General features: G+C 38.3%; 2 protein-coding genes across 3 annotated transcripts in view; one reads left to right on the top strand and one right to left on the bottom strand.

The window, feature by feature from the left end:
* The first annotated feature begins 101 nt into the window (after positions 1-101).
* Positions 102-16398, top strand: LOC106955579 (rhotekin-like). 2 transcript variants are annotated; one of them, XM_015045844.1, is made up of 6 exons: positions 102-269; positions 372-500; positions 4695-4863; positions 7084-7182; positions 9945-10032; positions 16025-16113. In XM_015045844.1, exons 1-6 carry the CDS (start codon positions 198-200, stop codon positions 16029-16031), a joined length of 564 nt encoding a protein of 187 aa, XP_014901330.1. In that variant the 5' UTR covers positions 102-197; the 3' UTR covers positions 16032-16113. The 2 variants fall into 2 exon arrangements, with proteins under 2 accessions (XP_014901330.1, XP_014901329.1); XM_015045843.1 differs by lacking the exon at positions 9945-10032 and having other exon boundaries at positions 16025-16398.
* A 2513-nt stretch (positions 16399-18911) lies between these two features.
* Positions 18912-21581, bottom strand: part of arid6 (AT-rich interaction domain 6) — a 9711-nt gene continuing 7041 nt past the window's right edge. The window contains exons 4-6 of the mRNA XM_015045842.1: positions 21127-21224; positions 20907-21039; positions 18912-20741 (exon numbers count right to left, since the gene is read on the bottom strand). Coding sequence (XP_014901328.1) covers positions 19407-20741; positions 20907-21039; positions 21127-21224 — 1566 coding nt within the window. The 3' untranslated portion in view covers positions 18912-19406. The remainder of the gene's footprint in view (positions 20742-20906; positions 21040-21126; positions 21225-21581) is intronic.

The following is a 21581-nucleotide window of genomic DNA, read 5'->3' as shown; positions in this document are numbered from 1 at the left end:
TTAGCATTAATGCTAATTTTTTGCATTGAAGGCTTGATTAAAAAGCGACGGGCACACTTTGGCATGCCCCTCAAAATTTCTGCGGAATTTTCTAGTTTCCTGTTGTTTCCCTCTTATTGTATTTTTTTAAAGTATGATTTTAGGCTTTTTCCCCTCCCACAGAGGATAGTCCATTCTGGTTGCCTCTGTATGGAAACATGTGCTGCCGCTTAGTCGCTCTGCCTTTATGCATGACTCAGCCAGCGATAAGGGGCCAACTCAAGATCAAGGTGAATGCTTACTGTAACTTTTTTTTTTTTTTTTTACCACCAATCACAACAACTCCCTTTGATTCTGATTTACTTGCGTGTGTCTTTATTGCTCTCACTCAGCTTGAGGAGGATGCAGATCACTGGGGAAACTACTTCTGTGTCCTCATAGGCCAAACTCTTCTCTGCTATGGAAGTGGAGAAGACCTGGAGCCGGAGGACGAGCCTCTGCTTGTAATCCCCATCACAAAGGTTGGCTTTTAAATATGCAAAGTCAGAATGAAGTCAATACAAAGATGTAGAGATTATGCTTGGGTTGGTTACAGTCGCATGACAAAACCACTAGAGGGCACCGGTGAGGAAAGCTGTTTTGAGCGTTTCACTGTTTGAATCCAGGTTATTTCTCCCCACACTCGGTCAGATATCACACTAATCTATTCAGTTATTTATTATAGTAGTTTAATAATGATTTGTGAAAATTTGCTTGTTCAAAGATCAGAGTATGGAATGAATTCAGTCAAATACAGCTGCAGATGGACACTTAAAACAGTAAAATTGTTTTTATGTTAACTTGCAGCATCCTATACACTTATAAGAAACCTTGTCATATTTGTTCATGTTATAGCCATAGATAAAATGGATCGTCTTTGCAGTAACGTCATTCCCCGCTGAAATTCACACCCTTAGAGCATTTATTGCGTGTTGTGGTAAGAAGGAACATTCTGTGCTGTCACAATTATTTTCTAATTAAACAACTGTAACTGAGGTGTTTCTTTTAAATATACACTTTCATTTTTAATTTGACACATTATTCATATCATTTACACAAAGTCCATGAACACAGATGGATCTGCACGTCTTTAAGGAAAAAAATATCAAGACATTGCACTGTTTGCAATTATTTGGAATTATCTTTAGGCATTTTTTTTCTAACTCCAAGCTGGATAAATGTCAATGCCTAATGGATTCAAGCGTAGCAGGGAGAATGTGAAAGAAGGAGATCGATGCCCTGCGTATCAAAATGTGTATATATGAGTCAACTTCTTGTCTTTTGGCAAAATGGACCAAAAAAGAGATTTTTTTTCCCCCCCCCTTTGAGTCAGTTACAGGACCAAACGTCTCGTTTGAAATTGCTCTGATACTGGAACATGATCACAGAACCACCCAACGTTTTGTCACAGACAGTCAATAGGGTGACAAGAAACGTGTTGAGAATCGAAGATGCAAAGTAACTGCAGAAGATTTGACAAGAAGCATGACGTTACCTTGAACTCATCAACTTATACTGCGCTGCACCGGCTGTAGCATATAGCAGAGGGAAACGGGGAAGCAACGAGTCGTCAATGAGACAGCAGAGTAGCAGTTCAGATTATCTGTCATACCATTCTGTCACGACATAATGACAAATATGTGAAGGGAATGTTTTTTGTAGTTTACATACTGTTGCTTTTAAGAGATGAAAATAGGTTTTCATTTAGTTGCATGATCATTATGTAAAGCAACATTTGCCCAATAGCTGTGCACAAGCATATTTTTAGAACCTCAGAAAGTCAAAACCTCCCTTTACTTTCCTTAAACATTCATGTTTGAAGTCTATTAGCGTCTTGGATTAATTGTGTAGTTGATTATTAAAAATGAATCCTCAACAACAGGACTTGACTAATTGCACCCAGTGACATGTTCATCAAAACGGAGATTTACACGAGCCATCTGTTTTTTTAGCTACATTCATTTATTAATTTTTTTTAAATGTTGGTTTGTAAAGAAATAAAGTTGTTTACCTCAAACCATTCATTCATAGTTGAGGAAAAACCAGTCTGAGCTCCAGTCTACTGATTCATAGCGCTTCGACTTGCGACGTGTAATTTTAAGCCCTCTGCAGTTTTTCCTCAGGCACTGCTGCAGGGCGTTTGTGACGGTGTAACTTGTACTATAAATATGATGGAATAACTTCTAAACTAAGCCACAGTGTGTTATAGGGACCCCTATTTAAATAACTACATTTATCAATATTGCACCTGGATAATCACACAGTGCAAAAAATGTTGAAACTTCAAAATCATTTCACAAGATGAAAGGATACAGAGCAGATCGTTCACCATTCCTCTTTAGGTGATCTAGAGAGATTGTACAGCCACCATCCCTCCTTTAAACCCACAGTAGATTTTGGTCCTATAATGATTTACAGTATGCTTTGGACTATTATGTGGCTAAAACCCCAATGATAAGCCAACATTGGCTCAGAGGAGTTAAGATTTTTAATTACAATGTTGCGGTGTTTCAGTTTCATGGATTTTTTTTTTTTTTTTATTGCGTCGAAACACAAATATAGGTTCTGAATGTCTGGCTTTTGACAATTTTCTTTGCAGAGTTAATCTTGATGAAAGGTGAGCCATGTTTCCTCTAACTTTGATCGCTGACTTTTCAGACGTAAAATAGTATTTATTTCAGTTGTGCATACATAACCACTGGTTTAGAAAACTATATATATATATAATATATATATAACACCTCGAGTTTGGACAGCACGTCTGACTGATGCTGCCTGCAGGAAGACGAGGGAAAAAAAAAAAAAAAAGCCTTGAGAAAATAATCTCATGGTTAATCTGTACAGTTTTGGATAAACCAGAAACCAGTGACGTCAAGAGGACCAGTTTAAACCAGAAACCTGCAGACGGCCGCATCTGTAAAAATCCACCTGACTCTTCTCTTAGATAATGACAATTTATCAGATCTTGTTCCTTGTGAGACATTTGTTTCCCCCTTTGCAGGTGGATCTCGTTATACATTTATTTTTGGTAAATGCCAGCGCACCAAAAAAAACAAAAACAATTATGAGGAAGTGAGAGTGAAGAGGAAATGTTCTTTTAATATGGTTCATTAACTTATTGCTTATGAGACAACAACTTTGCACAAAGATGGGAGGTTTTGTTTTTCTTCAAGTTATTTGTACGTTGTATAAATACAGTGCATTCCAACGTGCAATCATATTCAACGTATTGGATGATCCTAGGCAATCATATTCAGTAATCTAGAATATTACTGTAAATTTAACTTTAGTAAGTGAAACACTATACAAACTGTTTTCAAGCTTTTATTTTTGTTAATCATGATGATTTTCTGCTTAGGGCTGATACAAACATGATATTTAAGATTAAAATATTACACCAGAACAATAAATAAAAAGTTTTTAATACCTGCTTAAAGGTTATTTTCAAAAGTTACTTTTAATTTGATCAGCGAGTGGAATATTCTGATTCCTGTAAGTTTCTGAAGAGGAAATAAACCTTTTATACATCGATTGCTGTCGTGTTGAATGCGAGGCCACTCATTCAGCATGGGCAGTCGGATCCCTCCTCATCAATCACAGACTGGCATAACCTGCTGCTCGCCAAGCTGCTCGGAAAAGCCAGGCACTGTTAAACAGGAAAGGGGGGAAAAAAAACTGTGTTTTGGCTCATATTATGTTACTCGTCTAATTCTGATTTCATGTCAAATGTCTTTTACGTGTGGATACAGGATTTTTCAGTGCTTTTTTCCCCCCCATCATCGTTGTCATGTTCGTTGGAAAAATGCAAAATGGATGTTTTCTCTTAGCTTTGGAGCATTAAACACTTTCCTGATGACCGATCTTGATTAATGTTAAGCTTGAGATGAAGTTCAGACATGCTAAATATGTTTATCATTGCAATATCCAAAAGCTGTTTACAATTTGACATCAAAAAGTGAAACAAAAGATTGTATTTCAAGCTCCCTCACCCCCTCCATCGCATTGTATTTTCATTTTGTACTCTTCCACCAAGCCCGTTTTTCCAACGTGGTAAAATGTGACCCGGCTCAAGAAACCATCAAATGCCTGTCGATCCTGTCATGTCTCATGAGATGAAGAGGAAGTTCACTCAAATTTCCATTCCTGGTAAAGGATGCACCTGCAATCCACAGTGTTTATTTGTTACCTGAACTTTTCCCAGTTCTTTCACAAAAAGACAAACTGGCATGTGGAGGAAGGGGCTCTGGTCAGGACAGACCAAATTAAACCATAACTGACCTAAAATAAAAAAAAAAAAGAAACAAGCACTGCGTGAAACATGATGCTGGCAGCATCATGGTAACAGACTGGGCCAACGCCCTTAAATGAAATCTATGTCAACACATTGAAGCGAAGTCCCTCAAACAGTAAACGGTCTACCTGTATGTGATTTAATCTCAGCATAAATACAGCTGGTCTGTGAAGGCCTCTGGGATTTATCAGAGAACATTTGCCCTGAGCCTTAGCTGACTCGAATTTAGACCTATAGAGATGTTTGTGTGTGTGTATAATTTTATTTTATTTTTTTTTTAACCAAAATATAATATTAATGTATGTTCTTACAGAGAACATCTGAGAAATCTAAATTAAATATGAAACTTACACAGTGTGTGTATTTTATTTATTTTCCGCTTCAGGATACCAACGTGTGTACGTGTGAGAGCGATCCTGTCCACGGGCTGCAGATTAGCATTAGCATTAGCATGCAGCCTCAAAGAGGGAATGCGACCTGCGCAGCTACCACCCAGAATGCTGACGACTTGCCAGGCTGGATCAAGGCCCTCCAGCAACATGTCTACAGCCTGAGTAAGACTGGGACTAAGGAAATTATCTGTCAGAAAAATAAATCTTGTTTATCTTAAGCTCTTATCTGTTATGAAAGCTTCTTGGGCTATTATTAGCAAAGTGAAAGCAGGTTTTTGGTTTCTAACCGCTGCAGTGGAGGGGGTTGTGGTCACGTAAGGGAACTAAGCAGAGGGGAATTTTGGAGCGAACCGACGAACTTACTGGAATTCATAGGTACCGAAGCAAACGTGAACACAAAGTTTGGTAACACTTTATTTGAAGGGGGTTGAATAAGACTGACATGACACTGTCATAAACATGACATAACACAAGTCATGAACATGAATAAGCCTTCATGAATATTTATGACTGTTGTCATAAAGCGTCATTCGGTAAATTATGACACTTTTAATACAAAGTTGACATTATTCAAAATGTCTTTGTTATGACAACTTGACATTAACCAGGAAATCATTACTGATATAAATTTGTTATAAAAGTATTATTGATTGCACTTTAAAAATTAGGCAACTTTATGTTATTAAAGGTAAAGTTTAAACAGTAATGATTTATTTATTTATTTTGTTTATTTACTTTAATTTTGTCTTATTCCAAGTGTTCTAACTTATAAGCAACTTTTCAGCAAGTTATAGGAGCTTGATTTTAGTAAATAATTTCTCAATATTGATAAAGTATTACATCCACTGGCAGATTATTTCACTGACGGGGAAAAATGTTTTATTAGAAGTGAAATAATCTCAGTTCATTTTCTAATCTGTCTTATCAATAATAAGGAATTATTGACTTGAGCCAAGCTCTTATTTCTTGCTGAAAAGTCACTTGTGAATTAGTTCAGTCTTATTTTAAGTGCACTAAAAACTACTAAAAATACTTGATAAGGTTTTGTGTTTTGGCAGCATGGTGGATAGTTTTCAAAGGTTTTTACGCAGAAAAGCCCGATTGGTGTTTGTTCTACTTGATACTTTGTAGAACCACCTAACACTTTTGCACATCTAGAGTCTTTGAGTTTTCTCACATGAAGTAGATCATTGTCTATCTTGCATCATTCTGCCAGGAGGTAAACAATTGCCCCAGTGTTAAATCTTTTTAGGTTTCTGTCTTTCTGCCCTCCAACTTGACAATGTGTCGCCGTTTTCAGGGGGATGTAAAGTGTTGGTAGGTTCAATTTTAACCCTCATTGTGCAAAAATGTAGAAACCTGTCATATTATTTCATTTATTATAATGTTTTTCTCTTCATGGTAAGAATTTTCATTTATCTTTGTCATAATAAATTCTAAGTACTGATGTTTAAACCCTCGAAAAAGTCTCCTTAATGTCAGGAGTATTAGTATTAGTTTTACTATTTTCTGCGCCGTTTGTTCAATAAAAGCATCAAATGCCAACAAATTTGCAATTTTTCACAGTGTGACTAGTGTCCTAAAGACAAGTATTTCCAATGGGAATGTTCCTACAGAGCAGTATTTGTTTGAGGGGCCATTATTGTTGGCCCCACAAACAGTCTTAGCCGTATAGTTATCTCGGGCGTAACAAATAGTTCTTATCGTCACTTTCGTCATTATTATAACAGTGCCACAAAATATTGTGCTAAAACTTTAAGTCCTTAACTTCCACACCTAGAAACTGGACACTTTAATTTTCACGTGCCAAGAATTATGCTGTTACCTTCATTATTTAGGGCAGGTCTAGTTTTAAGACCAGCCATAAATAATTAGGATGTTGCTGAAGTAGCAAAACAAAGTCCACTAAAGACTTTGATGCATTTATCAACCAAAAAGGGTCTGTGCTGCTAACAAAATGGCTGAAAATGCTTTTGATTGGTTTATCTGACTATAGCAGTCTGCTGCCTCTTACAGAACATTAGACTTGGACTTTTATTAGTTGACATAAAATAAGCTGCTTTGTGATGAGCACAAATTTGCTGAAGCCTAAAAAAAACAAAAAACAAATTGCTGCTGCTAATCTGTCACTACAATGAATGATGGAAATGTAAAGACAGAACAACTGAAAATATCACGTGTGTGTGCGTGCGTGTGTGTGTTTTCATCCTCTGGGCCTCCTGACTGACATGTGGTACAGCAGGTATAACGAAAACTTGACTACTCTGGCACAGCGACGAATAAAGCCGACATAATTATGATTGAATAATTACGAAAAGCTGTTAATGAATACATCTTGGTTTGTATTACGACATGTGTAATCGCCGACTTGGGCTGTTTCAGGTCAGTGGAAACGGTGTTGCGATGAGGTGATGAAGATTGAGGCGCCGAGGTCCAGGAAACCCAAAGCGGCCAAGCAGGGATCTCTGTTTCACGAAATGGGTAACGTCTCCAAAAGCGTAACGGCGCTGCTGCATTCAAGCATTTCTGGGATGACGCAGAAATGCTTGAAAACCTCTGATTTCAGGTGTTTTTCTTGGAGGTGATTTTATTTTTCCTCCTCTTTCAAAATGATTAGTTAATGCATTCTTTTTTAATTGAGTTAATTTCCTCTTGCTTTGTTCTTTTGTTGAGATTTTCCTCTGATCCGATGCCAGTACAGAAAACAAGACTTGAAAAGATGCCATGAAATGCATCCTTGATTTGAGCCAACACATTAAATCGACAACACTGGAGTTGTTTTTGTGTGTGTGTGTGTGTGTGCGTGCGTGCGTGTGTGTGTGTTTTACAGCTGCACAGTTATTTACTTTACTGTTATGGAGACGAGCTGAAACGGCAGTCGCTGCCATCGCCCTGTCGGCAGACAAACGTCTGATAAAGACAATGTCAACGTTTACAGTGCATTTCGAAAGTATTCATACCTCTAGAAGTTAACTCTTATGCAACAGCCACATATTTCAATGTATTTTCAGTTTTTTTTTATGTATGAAAACATCACACAGAATTGTGCCGTTGAAAGAAAATGGTGCATGGTCCTAAAACATTTTTGTGTGTGGTACACAGTTTTTGTCTGCCCCTTTTACTGATACCCTAAATGAAACTTTGCTCTACCATTTTCCTTCAGACATGAATTAAATTCAATTAAAATGACTCCAATGCTGTCTGACGTAATCTCAGTATAAATGCAGTTCTGAGAGAGCTGAGCTTAGCGATGGCCACTCCAAGACATTGACTTTTTTTATGGATAAAACACGTTGTAATTAATTTGGTGATATAAGGGGCATCCACAATGAAGGCCTTACTTGTGCTCAAGCTTCCTGAATCATGTGAATGCTGAACACCCACGCTAAGTTTTTGCAGTGTATGCAGGTATGAACACCATCTTACCAAGTGTGTTTGGTCTAGTTTCCAGTGCAAATATCCAAGTACACTTGAAATAAGGCAAAACTAACGTGGATATGTAACTTTTCACCAAGATGTCTTCATAATCTTAAAAAAGTACTCGTTCCAATGGCAAATTATTTCACTTATAACATGAGAAAAATGTCTAAGTGAATTTATCTGCCAATGGAACAAGAACTTTTTCATCAATATTAAGGAATAATCGACTTAGAACATGATCATATGTAGCTAAAATTACTTGTATGTTAGATTTAGTATTTCAAGTATACCAAGATATTTTGCACTAGAAGCTGGACCAAAATGTCTTGGTAAAATTTTGTTTTTGGACAGATGAACAGATGAATGTGACACTATCAGAAATCTGAAAATGATACTAAAAGGTGAACAGCGACACGTTATCCTAAAATGTATCCATATTTGTGTGCAACTAAGCTAAACTAAGGCATAAAATGGTGAGATTAGGGCATGTAAACCTCTAACTTTTAAGAAAGTGAACTTTTTTTTTTTGTCTCATTCAGGCATTTAGCAAATGTGATGGTAATCCTTCAGAACCAAGAACAGGAATCGCCTGGTTTGATTTAATGTCGGAGAGAGAGAAAATGTTGTTTTTGTAAAATCAACTGAGTTCATTCAGAAAGCTTAAAAAAATGTAATTATAAATCTTCAAGATGTAAAAGTCATAAATCAACTACTTTACAGGCTTTTCTATTTGACACATTGGGACCAGAGCAAGAGACTTTTCTTCATATAATAATCAACAAGCACTAGACTTATTGTTTTCATACAATCAATCCAAGATTATGGTTTTGTGCAGTTGACAAGCGAGTCCAAATATTTGCTTTCCTCTTAATTTTCTGTTTCCACATTAATTTGAAATATTGATTTCTGTCTCTAGTTTGCCAGCCTCTGACTCAAAGACCCAGTGAATTAGTTATCAGCTTTTCTTGTTTCCAATTCAGTACTAATATTAAATACAGTTGTTTTTTTTTTGAGGTGCAAAGTAAATGAAAGCAGCTGATAAAATGATTTAAAACACTAATATGGCAAAATTATTGCAAAATTGTATCGAGATTTCAGTTAAAACATCTGAGAATATTTAATCTCTGTATTTGAATTAAGATTTTATTAAAAAATTTTTTAGCAATATGATTTTTGAATAGATTTCCCCATTATTAAGAAATATTAAATTTATGTAGCCGCACAGATCAAGTAGAGACGAGCAGAATTAGTAAAAACCAGATTGCCCGTAAAACGCCAGTTCAAAAGCAACTTTATTGCCGGAGACTTAAATCTTCACATCTATACACGCATTGATATTACAATGACTGCTTCAACAATCGGGCCTGTTCTTTCATGCCAGAAATTGAGACAGAAAAAAAGCAAAACAAAACTCAAAGGTTCAGTGTTTCTCACCAACAAAGTTGGGGAGAAACCAGACCTGAAAGTGGACAAACGAGTCTGAGTGAATAACAGGAGTACCCATAAATGTCCCGGGACAGAATGTCAGACGCTGTCGTCAGGACGGACCGCGTTATCGCTTTCACCTGCTGACAGAGACGTCAGTCATGCCAATCAAAATATATGTAACATGTTTGTGGTTAAGAGATGTTTCGGAGTTTTAATGTGACGGGAAGGAGGAGAGGGCAGGAAGCGGGGGAAGAAAATAAAAAAACCTTTCTCAAACTTCCTCGTATCAGTCGTCTCTCATTGCCTTCAAGTGTTTCCTGGCACTGCGAGTTGAACTTGAAAGATTTGAGTTTGATTGTTGGATTTATTATCTCCATCTTCCACTTCCTTTACAGTAACACCCTCCTCTCCGAGAAAGAGTCCTGCCATTCCAGATTTGTCTCATGAGATACGAACGTTGCTGTCCTCTTACTACAGCGAAAGGTATGATTGGCTGCAGCAGTCAAACTACTGCTTCTGTTTCTGCTCTCAGGATAAATCACAGAAAATCCTCTCGACGCTCAGCTGACGTGCACAATCACTTGTTGGACGGTCACAGCTCACACCAAACGGAGATTGTTTAAAATTTTCCCTGCTTGCACTTTCAGTAAATTTAGGTAGAAAGTCTGTTCCTGGCTAAATACCCAATGTTAAAATTTGAATTTTCAGTTCATACAAAATATGTCAAAATATTAAGAGATTAATTCCCAATGTGCACCTTTTTATTTCAAATGTCTGAACACGAGGTGCTTTCTCAGCTTCACTTACTTTCATATTAATCAAATTTGTGAGCTGCTCTATTTCCCACTTTAAAACTTAAAAGAAAAAATGTCTCCTAACGTGCTGAAAATGCGAGTTTCAAAGTAGAAATTTCCACTTACCGTCCGACATTACAGATGTCTGGAAGAGATTGTTACGCTTGGGATTTCTGTGGTTGTGGGAGTCGACAGTGAACCAAAGCCTGGGGGGGGAACAAAAACAAACCCCCCCCCCCCACACACACACACACACACGCATACACAGGGGGAATCTAAACAAGATAGTCTGGATATGATTGGATTTGGATGTGGAAGGGGAATAAGTCACACCCTGTTTCTATTTTCTTCCTGGATTGGAAAATTATTTATTAAAAGCGATACAGCAGAAAACTTTTTTTTTTCCTCTAACCTTCTGCATGCATCGTTTCTGTTTCTCTTTTGCTTGATTTGTGGCTTTAAACACAAAACAAAACTGCAGCAGATCTAATCAATGGTTCCACATAGTTTGAAATCTCCACATTAATGTCGATTCCGAGGCTGAACAGGTTTCATAAGTCCAAAGCCGACTGAAAGCTTTTTTCTTTTTGAGCTCATTTATAGGTTATTGATTAATATATTGCACGTGATTGATTGTTATTTATTTATTTGTTTACAGTATATCTAGTCATTTTGAACTTATCACTCTTAGGTATATATATATATATATATATATATATATATATATATATAATCTTTTTTTTACAAACTTTTTATTTATTACTGAAGATGGAGTAGCTTTCAACAAATAAGCAATTTCCCCTTGGGGATCAATAAAGTATATTCTATTCTACATTGGCGACTGGCCAATGTAGAATAGGCCAGTCGCCTATTCTGGCACCAATCGACACGGGTCGATTGGTGCCAGTGATGCATATAGAAGGCGTATCCCTGAGATGTGTTAAAACAAACTAATTTGTTTCAGAAGCGTCGATGTTGAACAAACGAGTAGAGAAAGATCACCCAACGGCAGCTTGTCGTTTCCTCATATTTCATCTGAAAATTTCCCCCCCTAATTTTTTTTCCTCTTTAAAAATAAAAACAAAAAACAAACTTGCTTGCTGCCTACGATACAATGGTTGATCAACTATAATGGAATGAATGTAATGTAATCTCCTGCCATCCAGAAGAAAAAAAAAAAAAAAGACCCACAGAGCCAAGAAAAACCAAACGTCATTCCAAAGGCAATGCAGGAGCCAAATTCACTGTATTCAGTAGTTGAATCCTCACCTGATGAGTGTAATGTTGCATATATATATTGCCATTAAATAAGCCGTACAAGTACTTGCAGAAGTAGAGGCAATCATTCTATATGGTATAATCATGTAACATGATCCTCCACATACATGTTCCTCATACTTTGGCTCAGGTCTAATCTGATTTTTTTCTTTTTTTAGGGTAAAAACACTTCCAAGAACAATCCATTCAACATTCCAACACCGAGCATAATTGATTCTGATCGTACAAACATGCAGGAATTGAGACAAATCTAAGGTTTGAATCAACTCACAAAGACGTAAAAGGTCATATTTTAGTCACTGGTTTGAAATGCGTCTTAAGATCCAATTTATTATTAATCTTAAATGTAATTTGTGCTTTGGCAATGCAGTCATGCGTCTTTAACTTTTTTGACACAACCACAAATCTCAATTTGTTACGGGTATTTGGACATGCACAAAATGGTTATATTTTTTATTTTTCCAAAATAGCCCAAACTCAGTGAGATTTGATGAAGTAAATCTACGAACGTCAAACTGTCATCCAGCAAATCTCAACACCAGACAAATATTACTTCAGGAAGCAATTTTCAAGTGATGGTGTCATGCAAATTCACCCCATGGGTACTCATTTTTATACCCATAATTTTTGACAGAAAAGTTCAATTTTACAAGGCACACCCAGGCCTGGAACGATTTTATTCAGTTTGCCATGACTTTATGAAGAGAAAAAACCACAAATTCTCAACTTTCTGGAGTGTTTCTTGGTCCTCATTAATTTGTTTATTAATATCCTCTTTTTTTTATGAGGCTTATGATCAAAAATGAAAACAAAGAAAAATAAATATTGAAATTAAACCAACCTGATTTAATTATTATTGCCTATTCAGTAAGTGAAGAAAATGTGTCTGTTTTCCTTTAGCAGAGTCAGAGGATTTAAAGACGCTTCATGTCGGCTCTGAACTCATCATTGCAGCTGTTTCCCACGTTTTACTGCTTCCAGATGACTTGGTTTAGTATTATATTAAGCATTTTTATTACATAAAAAAGGATTTCTATATTTAACCGTCAGTAAGCCTAGGCTGACAGTCTCATGAAAGCAGCATTGTTGGAGAACTTTCCGTTCCTATTATTGTAAACTGAGAGACCTGTTTATCAGAATGAGTAGCAGGAAAGGAAAAAAGCTCCGACAGCTGCAGCCTGAATATCAGGTCTGTCTTTTTATTTCAGTTCTGTGCCGGCTCGTCTTCACGTTATCGCTTCATGGTCTCAAAGAAAGAGCCTGTCGAAACCAAACTTTTCAAAAATATCAGAGGCCACGACTGTGCGCAGCTCTGATTCTTTTCAAAATTAAATGCTTTTTTTTATCTCAGCTGGAACAACTGGTGGCCTCAAGACACTTTAAAGTTGAATAAGACGAGGAACAAGTCTGTAGATAACAATCTGGTTCCAAAACACAACAACATCTCTGTGCACGGGGAGATGACGTGCACAGAGATTACAAAACCCTAGAGGATTTTATAACATAACACTCTAGACCTTTCAGCTAGTACATCCCAGGACTGTCTGGTATGTTTGTTTTCCTCTTCTCTGTATTTGTTCACTAATGTTGCCAAAAAAAGTGTGTGTGTGTGTGTGTATATATATATATATATATATATATATATATATATATATATATATATATATATATATATATATATAACTGATGTATTAACCTTTTCATGCATAGTGGTCACTACAGTGGACAGGTATCTAAAAGCCATTTTCTTGTGAATTATGTTATACATGCACACAGACCAGTGAAGTGGACATTAATGCATCATAAAATTCACCATCAACTACTGACCATCAGCTGCAAATGCAAGAAATAATTTTCTTCTACTGTAGACGACTTTTGCAGGTAAAAAAAAAAAATATTGTGACATCAGATAACCCCTAAAGAACAATACTACTGAAGTGTTTTTCAAGTAACTTTGTATTTGGAGAAAATTGGAGAAAAAAAAAAAAGTTTTACAGAATTTTTTTCTTAACTTTTAAAAAATCCTGACACAAAGGATCATAATTCATGCATGAACAGGTTAATGTCTAGTCAGTTTACAAATTCTGTGACTCCTGAAGGCAGTTTTATTTTGGGGTTTATTAACGTAGAATGTGGCTAGCTATAAATGCATGCCACACCTTTCAGAATTTTATACACCAAAATTGGAAGACATTAAACAATTTTCTGTCCACTTCACAAAATCACACTGCTTCATGTTGCTGGATCACGAGTACCAATGAGATCCACTGAATTGTGATGTGACAAACAGTGAACGCTTTTTCGAGCCGCGGCGGAAAGATAATTTGCCATCTTTGTGACAACGGCCAAAGCTTGATTGCATCATTTGTGTCTTGCCATTTATAGCAATTAAGATGCCATCCCAATAATATACAAATATTTTTTATACCATGTTATCACAGCTTAATTATGTCATTCACAATAATGACATAAGTGGACGTTGATGAAGATGATTGACCTTTTTTTTTTTTAGGTCAGCACTGACATTCCTTCAGTGATGTCACCGAGGCCGGGCAAGACAAACGCCTCCTGAGCCGAAACATAATAGCACTTTGTAACTCAGCGCATAAAAAACAAACCTATAATTTAAGTTGTTACACAGGGCGGCAAACAAAAGTCGTAAGTTTAAGTCTGGAAAGAAAGACGCCTGTTGTTCGACTGCAAGATGCACAGAGAGAAATCCAGCGATTGGTCACAAGACGTCACACAGAACAGGTTGAACCGCAAAGTTTGATATTTGATATATGCGAGGCGACAATGGGTCACGGCAGCAAAGTTCGGCTTTAACAACAATGGCCTCGCTTCACCTTGAATATACTCATTTCCACCAGAGTGTGTTCTGCTGTGAGTCATTTCAGCAAAATAAAGCAAACAGTAAGAGGCAGAGAGAGCACAAGGGCGACTTGTTCTCTCTATTCCTGCTAAACCTCTTTTCCCCCCTTTTTTTCCTCCTTTTTCGTGTGTCCATTACATTTCTAATAGTTGTACATCTCGGCAAAAGCTTTTATGCTCTACTTGTGAGAGTAAACCTGTTGGGTCTGGCCTTGACACTTTGTCATTCTGCCAGTCAGAAAAAAAAATGCATAAAAATAAAAATTACAATCAATTTATATGTTTTGTTTGGCTTTTTATTTTTCAGTTTTGAATTTCTGTCTTATGGAAAAGTAAATACCGTATTTGCAAAACAATATTTCCAAGAAGATGTGATACAATCTGTGCACCAAACTCTGATTAAAAAAAAAAATAAGAAAATCGATGTGGCATACACAAAACATTATTTAATCCCAGGTATATTAAATCTAAAATTTATATTTCTAATTTTACGAGGTTACAATACGACAGCGCCGCATTCTGATCTTATCTTTGAATAATCAGATGATGTTGGAAATCTCCTGCTTGGCTCGTCGCTAAAACAAAGCAAAACGCTCCATTAAACGGATGGACAGAAGCCGACATCCTGGTCAGAGTGATTCATCAGATTCTGTGTCATCACGCCATTAAAAAAAAGGGGAAAAAAAGCTGCTTCATATCCTCATTCTTGCAAATCCCCACATGAGAGCAAATTGTGGTTTTTGAGAAGTATCTGTCTGAATAGTTTCAACTGTCAGGGTGGTGTGGTGTGTTTTTTTTTGTTGTTGTTTTTTTTTTTAATGGAAGACAGGATTGTTAAGTGGGGTGTGTGCAAACCACAAGGGAAAAAAAAAAGTTCCTGCATCTTTACACCTTCCTCCTTCGAGTTGTGCAGGGACTGTTGAATATCTGTAAATAAAATATTGATCTTGGACCCCGTCTGTCCCGTACCACCCGTCACTCGTTTGTGAAGGAGTCCTCGCTTTCTCCACCTTCGTGTCGACACACATTCACCGACGCATTACACTCGGCATATATGGGAGACGTATTTCAGGTCATCGAATAAAAAAAAAAAAAGTTAATATCAGACGAAGACAACCTCAAGTTAATACAACAACGGAGTCTTTAGTATAGACTTTTTTTAGTGTGGAGAAAAAATGGCTACTGGAGTCAATCGGGCCATTTTAGGTAACCGACTGAGTCTTGTTGGCGGCAATGGCTGCCGTCAAACGTTTACTCTGGGGGGGAAAAAAAAAAGTGTGTATAATTACTGTGGCTTGTGTTCCTTACTGCACGACCCAGTTGCAGAGTGAAATTAAATATGCAAAAAAATATTCTGCCAAATCTACCATGCCGTTTGCCTAAGCAGCCGGGACAGAAATTGGACATTTAAAAAGCCTGAAATAAATCAGGCTGGCCTCGGCAAGGCCTCTTTAGTGTCAATTCAGGACACTAATTCATTGTTTAGCGCTCAACTTCAGTGACCATTTTTCTTTTCTTCTTCTTTTTTCCAGCTATTAATCATCCTGACAGAGATACAGCGGCGGGCAGACGATTGCTCCCGTTCTCCTCGCCTGTGGTTTTTTTAAAACCTGGTCGAAATGGACAAGAGCATGATGAATGCTGCTCGTTCTTTAAGGACGCCAGGCGCACTGTAACGGCTCCTACTGTTGGTTTTTTTTCTACCCGTACGCAAATCCAGGACTTCATTGAATGTTGGTTTGCAAATTCAGAAATGAATAAAAAAACAAAAAAGAAAGTCGGTCACAAAAAAAATACTAGCTAAGTTTCAGAAAATGGTACATTTGTCTACAAATATGTTATCATTTGTGTTATGAAAATAAAAATGGTGAACCGGAGCAAACAAACCAAGTTGCTTCAAAATCTAGTCAGTTTTTTTTTTGTTTTTTTTTTGCTGTGCACATGAACCATCCTTCTCATTTCTTTATGTTTGTTGCAGTAAATTTTCCGATTAGCTATAAATAAAGCCTTCTGTCATGTCACCCTGCAGCTTTCAGACTCTCATCCTGAAACCAAAGCACAGTCTGGCTGCTTTCGGGCTGACTCACGAGACAAACATTTTATTTAATCTTTTTTTACCGTAAGTTGACATCACCCCACCCACTGGCAAGCGCTGCATAGTAGCTGTCTGACTACCTAGCTTTTCGATGCATTGTTTATATTGTATCCTAAGTGAGACCTTGTGGAATGCTGTTGACACACTGCAGGGAAATATAAAAATAAAGAAACGGTGAATAAAGTTCAAACCGTATCTCGGTGGCAGCCCAGCTAATCCGCACACCAGGAGAAATCAAAACAAAATTCCACAGATCAAATTATGTGCAGTGAAGCTGAATGATGCAGGGATTAATTATTAAACATTTTTACTGAAATGTTTTTAATGCCTCATACTGGGCGTGAGTTTGATCCATTCTCTTTAAATCTTCCATGCACTCTGATCTGATCCTGTTCTCTCTGTAGATTACCTAATGGAGTCGTGTTGGGTGACTGACTGGGCCGTTGAGGCAGCGTTTTGAAATCGGTTGGACGATTTTCTTGTCTTTTGAGTTTCAGATCACTGTCTTGCTGGAAAATCCATCCTTTTTTTCCCCCACCTTTGTTCTCTGGTCAAGAAAGTCCCGGTAAATTTCTATATTCATCTTTTCTTCAAATATACAACAGCCACACATTGTAAGGTTCTCTCTTCCAAACTGCAGGGATGAAATGATGATTTGTAGGTGATGCGCAGTGCACATCTAGTCTAAGCAGCAGCCGCGTTCCCATTACAAACGTGCGCAAAACTTTGTCAATATTCCGCCAGTGTCAAAAAACACAATTCTGCAATTACAGTGTTTCCACTGTAATGCTGAGTTTGCACCAGTGGCATCCAGGTTTTGATCATGTGACTTGTGCGATGAGAAAAAAGTGTTTCTGTTGCATCAGAAACACCATCTAGTCGCATTACTTTTATAGCTCTGGAATTAAGCATTCGATATGCTTAATTCTACAATATCAATATAGGACATGGAGTTTTTATAGATTGTTGATGTAACATATCTTCCTTGAACCATTTGTGTTCTTAAGCTTACAGCTCGTGTTTCATTACAAGAAACTCGGGAATTTTCTGCAACAGAAATGAAACCTGAAGTATAAACGGGCCCGTGGACTGATGATCAGCAAAGGAACAACTTAACTGAAGTGACAATACAATGCCTGTCAGGACCTGTACGCAGCCATTATCTCATTGATAATTGGGTTCCTTCTGAAGACGTCACCAGATCAGAGAAGTGTTTAACATCATGAGCAGTAAAAGTTTTCTCCTGGTCACTTCTGCTGCTAATGATTTTAAAGCTCAATTCACCCGAGAGAGTCTGAAGCGCAGGTCGTAATGGAGTGTGATAAAACAATACGTCTGTCACGTCAGCAAACGCGTCTTCGGTTACAGTCCAGGGTGTGTCGCCTCTGCCTGCATGTTGTTGTCGCACCGCAGATCTGTGCACGTTTTCACTTTGGATGAGATAGTTTGTATCCGAGGCCCGGACAGTAAAGCAACAGGTTGCACGTGTCGTGCCAGTGTTCAGACAATAAACAGAAATAATATAAAATAATTTAAAAAAAGGTTTGCTTGATGCAGGGGAATTTCTTCTTTAAATGTTTCATATAATATATAAAAAAAAGGTACAGAAATGCTTCCAAGGAATGGAAGGAATTAGGTTCTTTAAGGTGTATACATTAATGTTTGCTATAGTTAGCTAGCATTGTCACACCAATTCAAACTTTTTATACTGTACTTTGTACAATCTGATTTTGCCTATAAGTCACCAAGATCTTAATCCAGATATTTGCTTTCTTGCATCAAAACCTTTTTTCTTTCTTTCGCTGTGGCTAAATTAAGTGTTGATTTCTATGTATAGATCTTCCTCGCACCAAACGAATCAAAGCAACTTCCCAGGCTGACCCCCGAGAGAGAGAGAAAAAAAAAAAAAAAAAAAAATTCCCCAGAGCTATCATGTTAACCGCTGGCAGAAAAATATGCAGTTTGTTTTTATTGCTTTGTGCGGGCACACACTTCACACAGCCGTCACACAAGTATGCAAAGCAAAATAAGAGACAGTGAAAAAAACAACATTACTAACAAGTTCTTGATTCGACGAGCAAGCCACTCACATTTTTAATGTAATTTATTTGATTTTCACAATCAAATATATGTACAAGTCATATATATTTACAGGATAATTAAATGTCAATGAAGGCATTTTCTTCAAAGCACATTCTGCTACATTGTGCCTTTAATTTCATCTGTTAAATTACATTCATTTTTTTTTTCAGACATTTCATTAAAATAGGTAATATTTAAAAAAAAAATAAAAATAGCATTAGGAAAAAATAAAAAGCTTAGTTTAAAAAAATAGACAAAATTAATTTACATCTTTACAGTAAATTCCAAATGTAAAAAAAGAATAATCTCTTAATTTTAAGGAGAATAAAAGATAGTAAAAATCTTTTACTTCTGAATATGCATGACTTTAATCTCCATTTTCTGATATTTGTTATGACACTGGGTTAATGAAGTATAAAAGGAATGATTTCCCCTGGAGCTTATTTTATTCAAAGATATTGACAAATGAAACTAATCACTCTTCAGATTATAAATGGAATAAGAGAATGTTAATGCGTACACGTTTTCCCTCATGTTTGTGTCATTAATACTGAAAATCATGCAAATTACTTTGATTACAATGTATCCATTCAAAATGTTGACTTTGCCGTCCTGCTGTTCTTCGTTAATGGCGCATAGACGCCATCCGGATGCGCAACGACGCTAATGAGACACTTTGAGTTGAGTCAATAATGGGAGGCAGCTTAAATGTGGTGTTGGGGGTCCTTCCCTGATCGTCACGATGAACTTGAGATGATGGTCTGCAGCTTCCTCATCTCGTCGGTGGTCAGAGGAAACACGGATGTGGGGCTGGAGTTCACCATCAGCATGGCTGAAGGCTCCACTTCCAACCTCTGCATCCTTCTCTGCAGCAGGTCTTCCATGTAGAACTTGGAAGACTTTCTCGGGGGACTGGATTCGGGTTTCACTGGACTGCGGGGAGCCGTCGTCTCTTTGGAACAGGCATCCCAGAAATCTGTTGAGTTGAGCTTGTATGGTTTATTGATATCCTGCTGGTCGAGTGGCCAGGCGTTCCGGCCACCTCCGACTTTTCTTGGAAGACCACCGGAAGTCTTGGAGCTGGTGAGGTGGCTCTCCTGGTGGTGATCCGCCCGAGTGTTTGGCATGAGTCCTGGTTTGTTCCTCAGCCTCAGGTCTTCAGCTGAGCTCTGGCGTTGAGGACTACGAGGTGTTTCGTAGCCTGTCGGGAGAACGTCCACATCCGACATGCGGTTTTTCCCCACAGAGACGTCGTAATCGGAGACGGGAAGCTCTTTCGCTTCGGGCAGCTTCGCCGAAGAACCGTAAAACCTGAGCCAGTTACGAACCACGGACAGCGGCACCTCGATTTCCATCTTGCCTTCCTCACCTTTGGGTATCCTATGCAGAACGTGACTGAGATTGAAACCCTCCGCTTCCATCCTGGCCTCTCTGTCCTCTGGCGGCTGGACTGGAAAGTCTGCTTTCAGAGAGCCGGCTTTCGGTGTCGTCTCGAGGACGCCTTTGTTTGTCTCTGGCGTCAGAGCAGAAATGAATATGGGGCTGTCTGAGGGCGTCCGGGCTTGGACGTCGGCGTCACTGCTCTCTTTTTTCTCGGACTCAGAGAGGGTCGGGACACCTTCGCCGGACTCCTCCGTCTCGCCTCCGTCGCTTCTTACTACGCCTGCGCTAAGGGGGTTGTAGAGCGTGGAGGGCTTGTTCAGAAACTTTGGGGTCTTGCTGGACGAAGGTGGGCCAAACGACGAGGGAGGGTCAGTGTCGGTGTCGGGCTCTCGAGCTGGAGCTTTTGTGCTCAGGTTCAGGGGTTCAGAGGTTGACAATCCAGTTGAGTCCTTGTACTCCTTCGCCAGCCTACGCAACTGATCTAGAGACTGGCTGACCATGTTGACCGGGTCCTGAGGAGTCGGGTAGGAAGGAAGACGTGGGACCTTCGGAGGAGGGGGGATGTGTGGTGGTATTACAGCAGGCACAAAAGGTGGCAGAAGTGGGTGAGCTGGCCACCCAGTTGGGTAGTAATGGAAAGGTAGGGAGTAGATATTCCCATGTGGGTCCGACTGGAAGCAGGGGGTTAGCTGAGGGGGAAAATCAGAGATTATCTTAGTGAGACTTTCTCTTGTCTGTAAATTAAGAAGTAAGCCTTCCTACGTAGTTCAGTGAATTATTCCTTGCATTAGAACCACTTGATTCACATCATTAGCTTATAAAATACAGCTAAAAATGACTGAAATGAAACCAACCGGTGACAGCGGTAAGAGCCCACGTTTGGGCGGCCTCTGGCCTAGATTGTCTTTGGGGTAGGGCCTCGTCTGATGTTGCGGCATGGAGCTCATCAATATGCCTTTCAGCTGACACTCGTAAGGCAGAAGCAACCTAAACAAATGGGGGCAGAGTCAGACGAAAGCTTCCAGCGCGATAAAACCACCCGGTCGTACTGCTCTTGCAGATAACCGCACTCACTTTTCATAGTGTCTGCGTGTGCAGGTGGCTGCACTTGTGCTTCGGGGGTTTCCTCCCAGCGCGTTGTAAACCCGTTTCCACAACTGATGAGACGTCACCTGGATTGTAGAGGAGAGATTAGTTTGTGTTTGTTTGTCTGGAAACGGCATTAAAAACACAGGGATGCACCAAAACAGTTTTACTAAAAAAGAGAAGTAAGGGTTTAGTGCAATCAATATTGCACTAAACCCTTTTCTTAGTTACAAATAACTAAGAAAATGCTGTCACTTTCCATTCAGACATCTGTAATATATGTGTCTTCATAAATTTGACATTAAAAGATGCTGTAAGGCTAAATTGAAAATAAAAAAAATAAGGCTAGTTTTTGTTTATAAAATTCAGCAATACCTATAAACATAGCTTAACCTCATACATCATTTAATCTACTGCTATAAAAATAATGATTATACCATATA

The sequence above is a fragment of the Poecilia latipinna genome, unplaced genomic scaffold (genome assembly GCF_001443285.1).
Source record: "Poecilia latipinna isolate Pla-1442-1.1 unplaced genomic scaffold, P_latipinna-1.0 Scaffold749, whole genome shotgun sequence".
Lineage (NCBI taxonomy): Eukaryota > Metazoa > Chordata > Actinopteri > Cyprinodontiformes > Poeciliidae > Poecilia > Poecilia latipinna.
Note: the sequence above shows the minus strand (reverse complement) of the source record. Positions and strands in the feature narration are given on the sequence as shown.